Source organism: Puntigrus tetrazona, unplaced genomic scaffold, assembly GCF_018831695.1.
Source record: "Puntigrus tetrazona isolate hp1 unplaced genomic scaffold, ASM1883169v1 S000000002, whole genome shotgun sequence".
Classification (NCBI taxonomy): Eukaryota; Metazoa; Chordata; class Actinopteri; order Cypriniformes; family Cyprinidae; genus Puntigrus; species Puntigrus tetrazona.
In genome coordinates, this window is record NW_025047682.1 from 1,521,575 (window position 1) to 1,527,646 (window position 6,072).

The window sequence follows — 6,072 nt, forward strand, 5'->3', positions numbered from 1 at the left end:
TACTTTTAAATGAAATATTGCATGTCAGATGGAGGATATAATATTGCATAAACAGTGGAGAACAAACAGGACTCAGAAAGAGCCGAATGTTGCATCTCAAGTGTCTTTTCAGTTGAAATTATGCATAAAAACAAATTCACACGTGGTCCAGTGTTCGTTTTCACTTTTCGTGGTTAATTCATGAATCTAGGAGAGTATATAAAGGTATACATAACTGTGAGAGAGCTACAGTCAGAGAGTCCAACGAGACTATTCTTTTGTTCTACAAAAATGAAGAAATCTACAGGTAGCCTACGGAGCGGTCTTTGCACAAAAGACTTGATGGCTAACTGAAGCAAATCTCACTGAGACTGAATGGAAAATTAAATAAAAAAGGAAACACTTAATAAGAAATGTTTATAGCGTATAGTCTCCCTAAGGAATAATTACAGCATGCGATAAAGTTGCTTTGACAATAAACATAAAGCTATAAAACCAATGCCAACGTTATTGAATGTATTCGCTAACTATTCTTTCCTTTTGCCCCTTTACCGTCCTGAAGTTCTACAGATCTGCGTGGTGTTTGTGCTGTGCTCATCACGGGCCGGGACAGGATCTCCCGTGGACTGTCCAGACCAAGATACGGCAGGAACGTCCTGCACCATCTCACTAGAGAAGCTCCTGGAACGAGCCGTTCAACACGCAGAGCTCATTTACCGCGTCTCAGAGGAGTCCAAGATGCTGTTTGTGAGTAACGGAGAAATAAATCTAAAGCTAAGCTCATCAAAGATTCAGAGATTTGACCAAGATTTCAATCTCACTAAATGCCTGATGAAAACAGGTAAACAGCCTAGCGGTATAGAAAAGTTCCTAAATCTTTTTCAGGATGAGATGCTCATTTCATACGACGTGAATCTGCATGTTCCCGAAGGGACTATGTGTGCTCCGAAAACGGTGCCGGTTCCTATGTCTAAAAGTGAAATCCAACAGATTTCTGTGAGTTCTCTAAATGGCATCTGATGAAATTCATTGTAACAGAGTAACTTTCTGCGAAGAACTGCTAAGATAAACTAACCCTTTTTTTTTTTGTTTTATCCTCCAGGACAAATGGATCCTTCACTCACTCCTGATTCTTGCCCAGTTCTGGATTGATCCTCTGGTAGAAGTACAGGCTTCTCTTGAGAATTATGAGAACGTCCCAAGTGCCCTGCTTACCAGAAGCAAATGGATGTCTACCAAACTAACGAGCCTTGAACAGGGTATAATGGTTCTCATTAGACAGGTGAATATGAATTGTTGAAAATGATGAGTGCAAACTCTTATTCAAACCCTTTTTTTTATTTCATCTGGAAAGTTCTGATGTGTTTGAAAATCTCTCCCTCTCTTTCTCTCGGTCAAGATAATGGGTGAAGATGGTTTGGCACTGGAGGTACCTGCAGAGACATCTGAACGCTTTTTGTCTTCTAATACGCTTGAAGCGGTGAGAAGAGATTACAGTGTTATCTACTGCTTCAGGAAAGATGCGCACAAGATGCAGACTTTCCTCAAACTGTTGAAGTGCCGCCAGATCGATAAAGAGAATTGCTCCCTTTTTTAACTTTCTGAAATTCTTCTGCCATATTATATTCAGTGTTATTCTTTCAAAGCTGGTTTTGCATTTGCACAAATATTGAATTAAATTTTAAACAAAAGTTTGCACGAATACTTGGATTGAGCAATGGTGTTTTTTAATTTTCATTTATTTATTTTGCTTTAAATCTCACATGCGGTTCACCGAAAGTTCGTAAAATGTCTATTACTAAACTCTCACACTAACCCCAAGTCTGAGACTTCTGGGCAAAAATCTGTATTTGTTTTCCATTTAAACATTTTTCAGAGATTTAAAAAGAAAACAAAATAGGACGTAAAACTGAATCACGTAATATTTATCAGATAAGTCGATGTTTTTCGCTTCCACTGAAGCCAAAGATGCACTTAAATTAAACAGACGGCATGGTTTTGTTCACTTGCTCTTTCAATCATTAAAGAAAAAGAAGGACTAAATCTGCTTCCGAGTTCCAGATTGCGGACAAATCAAACAATGACATACGTCAAATTGTGTGCCGTTGTAATGGCTAAATGTGGTAAACAAAACAGCAATTTATCTTGAAACTGTTCATGGGAAATTACACTGAAACGCTTCACAATATCCTACCTCAAAGTTCACTAATGAGCACATCAAAGTTTGTGCCCAATTATCACTCAAGAAGGAAAAAATAAAACCTCTATCCTGAGACAAGACTTACACGCACTTTCACCAGAGATGGTTCATTTGCAAAAAAAAACCCCCAAGCACACAGCTTGATCTAGTTCCCCAGCATGTCGCACATCTGAGATGAAACTCGAGATGACTTTACCAACATCTCTCTCATTTACACTGAGGTGTTGATGCTGTTAAAGCTAAAAAAGCGGATGGGTGTTGCAGGATTAGTGAGTTACTGCCTTCATTCAAACGTTCCCACAGCAAGAAGCTCTGGCAATATTGTATATTATTATAAGCCTAATATAAGAAATGCACGGATCCGTCATACTGACACATACAATATTTTCATAAGTGTTCGTTTAAGACGAAGACACGTCTACGTGGATAGGCCTACTCTTAAAGACAGCCATTGTGACAGCATTATGTTGTGTTTTCGCTCGGGAGAAAACGGGGAAGTGGATGACCCGATCTCCTGAAAGTGCGTTTCAACGGCAGGATTTTCTGTTTCTGCTTGTGCACCAGGCTGACGCGCGGCCCGTGTGGTGCCTTGCGTGTGTGCTTCATTTAAATGCACGAGCACATTAACGCTCTATTACAGCTCGTGAGATCGATAAACGAGCGAGAATGATAAACTTTCTTGAGGAAAAAGATCCTTCAGGGAGCTGATTATAGTTTTAGGGTGGCTGGACTAGAACCAACAATGATTTAAAAAGGGAAAATGATTTTTGTCTAAAAAAAAAAAAAATAAAAAATTGCATGCAAGCATAAATTATTTCAACTCATGTTTACATTTTTTTTTTAATGACAAATGTTTTAATGTGATTATAAATAACTGATGTTTATTAAGATGTTTTGAATGTATTACGTATGAAATAATTTTTCATTTAATAATACTTTTGCTATTTTTCCATGCTTGTCAGTTTGGGTTAAAATGATGTTATGCCTGATAAAAGCCCTTACACATAGGGCCCAGCTGGAATATCACCAAGCTTAGTCGAAATACGGTTAAAACAGTCTTGCAATAATGTTAAAGGATTAAAAAAGGTTAACAAAAACATTTATGAATCAACTTTTTTGTAAAGATCTGTATGTTGTCCTCAACAGCACACAAAAGAAATTTCTGCCTTGCAAGTTATATTATAATCTTCATTTTATTAGCAATATTTCGGTTATGAAACCCATTTTAAAATTTAAATGTTACATTTTTTCTGCTTAGAATCTTGATCATGATTGGCTAATCCATCTGTCATCCAGGAAATTGGACAATGAAACTGCGTGTGCCTTTTTGAGTTTGAAAATATGACGGTTATCATCTTTCCGAGCGAGACGGCTGACTGTGAGCTGCTTGGTCAGTCCTGAACTCTCTTATGTTTGTTTAAAATAAATAATTAAAAGAAAAATATGAGTTGTGGCATGTCAACAGAGAACAAAAAACTGAACACAAGCTCAGATGCGATCTGCGAGGTAAGGTAAAGTATTTAAAAGGACTTTGGTCGTGGTCACTGATTGGAGAAATGCAGCACAGGATTTTCGGATGATAAAAGGTAGCAATAAAACATTTTCTTCACTCCAGTTCACATGTTTTCTATTTTCCCCGTCAATTACTGAAACTATACAAACTATCCAAAATACAATACTGCCCGATCTCATGGTAAATCGTACATTTTTTATGAGATGGCTAATTCTTCACTCGTACAAATTCATGTGATTTTTGCTAAATTTTACACAATTTATGAGTTGCCTATACGTGTTAAGTTTGTATGAATTACCTACACATCACTGGTAGACAAATGAAAAAAAAAAAAATCACTGTATGAATTTGTGAATAAGCCACCGTGTAAAATATGAAGAAATTTGTCGTAACTAGTTGAGAAAATTAAAAAATTAGCTTAAACTGGTTGCCGTAAAATGTTACGTTTTACGTTTTTTTTTGTACTACAGTAGGTCATCTGGAGAGGTCAGATACACTGGAAGACAAAATATATAACCCTCCTGAAAAATGTAATGGACATTATGGCAATAAAACACTTCAATGTTTAATTAAAAGAAGCTTTACTGTATTAATAATATTGAAATTTCTCATCGGTTAGTGAATAAAGATAAAAAAACGTGTGGCATTTATGCGGAATCGAACCTTTACAGCCTCTCTAAAATGTTATGACCTTCTAAAAGTCACTCGGTTCAGAGTGAACGAGTCTTTTATAGGTCAGTCCTTTTTAATCTGCACAGCAAAAATGTTTACAAGGCAATTAGAAAAATCACATCTATTCTTAAAAGTTACGTGAAATTACTTGTGTTCACAACATGAAGAACTCTCTCTGGTCCTGAATTATTTTAATGCTTCAATACATTAATAACGTTATCATATTAATTATTTAGTAACATATGTTGGAGTTGGGGAACTGGGTTCCACTTCCTCCTCGTTGTGCTTCTCCTTAATCTAATCTGGCTGGTGCTCTAATCCTCCAATGAACACTAAGCAGGCGACTCTTGTCAATGTCTGCAATCAAAGAGCATTTAAAGAACTTTTTCTAATAGAGCTCCCCAAACTGTTCTCAATTGATTCTGTTTGAAGTTAGATCTTTATGTAACAGAATGAAAATGTAGTAATATTTTATACGTATATGCAAATATTGGCCCTATTCCAAAACCTAGTGAGCTGTCTTGACGTCTTAAAAAACATCTGCATTTTAAGGTTGGATTTTAACAAAAGAAGTAATGTTTTGAAATGCTCTCTGGGGGGTTTAGAGTTATACACTGAAAGTGTGGAACAAAGGAAAAACATCCAATGGATTTCTCTATTAATATGCGATTTACAAAAAACATGCTTATTTTTTCCAAGATGAAATTAATTAAAATGGCGTAAAAGGCACTGATTAAAAGCAATTCATCGACAGGATGTGAGCTGCACATGCAATCAAACATCTGAAGATGTGCATGTCTTCAGCATTTGTCTTCATTTTCCCCTTAGAAGCGAATGGGTCACTATGGTAACCGGGGCTTGTTTTTACCCACAGGTAATGCAACTGTATTTATAGACACTAAGTCTGCATCATGAAAATGGTACTGCGTAGTTTGCCACTGACATGATACATATATATGTATGTACGCGCACAAACAAACAAACACACATACAAATGTGACTGGTCAGTTTTGCTTTGTTTTTTAAAAGAACTTTAAAAATGCCGATAGTTACACGGGATTTCTATTTTAAATAAATGCTGCCTTTCTGACCTTTCTATTCAAAGAATCCTGATAAAAATCCACCGTCTTGGTTGTCTTCTTTTTGACAGGTATTACAGTTTGATCAAAACAAGGCATCTTGTTTTTACAATCGCTACCTTATGGAACAGGCTTTGTGTAAGAAACGCCTGATTCCTTTAAAGTCTGCCTACACAGGCAGCTCACTAGGTTCTGGAACACAGCCAATGCGTCTGTCAGGGTACTTAACACAGCGAGTCCTCCTCTTCCTCTCTCCTCTTTTATGTGGCATCTAACTTTTACAGTACAAAGTGCCACCATATCACAGGACGTTTAATGCGTATTTAATCGGTCACTGATGCAGCGAACTCTTAATCGCTCTTCTCGGTTACATCAACAGAGTCTTGAAGGTCAATAACATCAAATCCCAGATTATCGATGCCTTCACGTGTGTGTCGGTGGAGAATGAGTTCCTTGTTTTCTTCATTGCGGAAACAGCAAGCGCAGTGCGGGGTCACCGCTGGCTCTGTTTTGGAAAAGTTGGATAGGTCGACGCGGTATTTTCCACCCTTGGTGCGAGATATGACGGGCAGGAAGTTGTAACCCCATTTGATCTCCCGAGGCAGGTAGGAAGTCCGGACTTGGCAGGA

The 6,072-nt window shown here is 37.4% G+C and overlaps 2 protein-coding genes across 2 annotated transcripts in view; one reads left to right on the top strand and one right to left on the bottom strand.

Moving 5' to 3' along the window:
• The first annotated feature begins 270 nt into the window (after positions 1-270).
• On the top strand, positions 271-1,576 carry LOC122331755 (somatolactin-like). The gene is made up of 5 exons (XM_043229259.1): positions 271-286; positions 542-726; positions 865-975; positions 1,082-1,261; positions 1,379-1,576. Exons 1-5 carry the CDS (start codon positions 271-273, stop codon positions 1,574-1,576), a joined length of 690 nt encoding a protein of 229 aa, XP_043085194.1.
• A 1,693-nt stretch (positions 1,577-3,269) lies between these two features.
• The window catches only part of LOC122331754 (ATP-sensitive inward rectifier potassium channel 1-like), a 5,417-nt gene continuing 2,614 nt past the window's right edge, over positions 3,270-6,072 (bottom strand). Inside the window, exon 2 of the mRNA XM_043229258.1 lies at positions 3,270-6,072. This exon is cut by the window's right edge and continues 874 nt beyond it. Coding sequence (XP_043085193.1) covers positions 5,794-6,072 — 279 coding nt within the window. The 3' untranslated portion in view covers positions 3,270-5,793.

Bases quoted from the DNA above. Each gene is read 5' to 3' on its own strand.
- LOC122331755 (XM_043229259.1), top strand. The intron at 727-864 runs GTGAGTAACGGA...AATCTTTTTCAG, and splicing joins AGGAGTCCAAGATGCTGTTT to GATGAGATGCTCATTTCATA. The intron at 1,262-1,378 runs GTGAATATGAAT...CTCTCGGTCAAG, and splicing joins TAATGGTTCTCATTAGACAG to ATAATGGGTGAAGATGGTTT.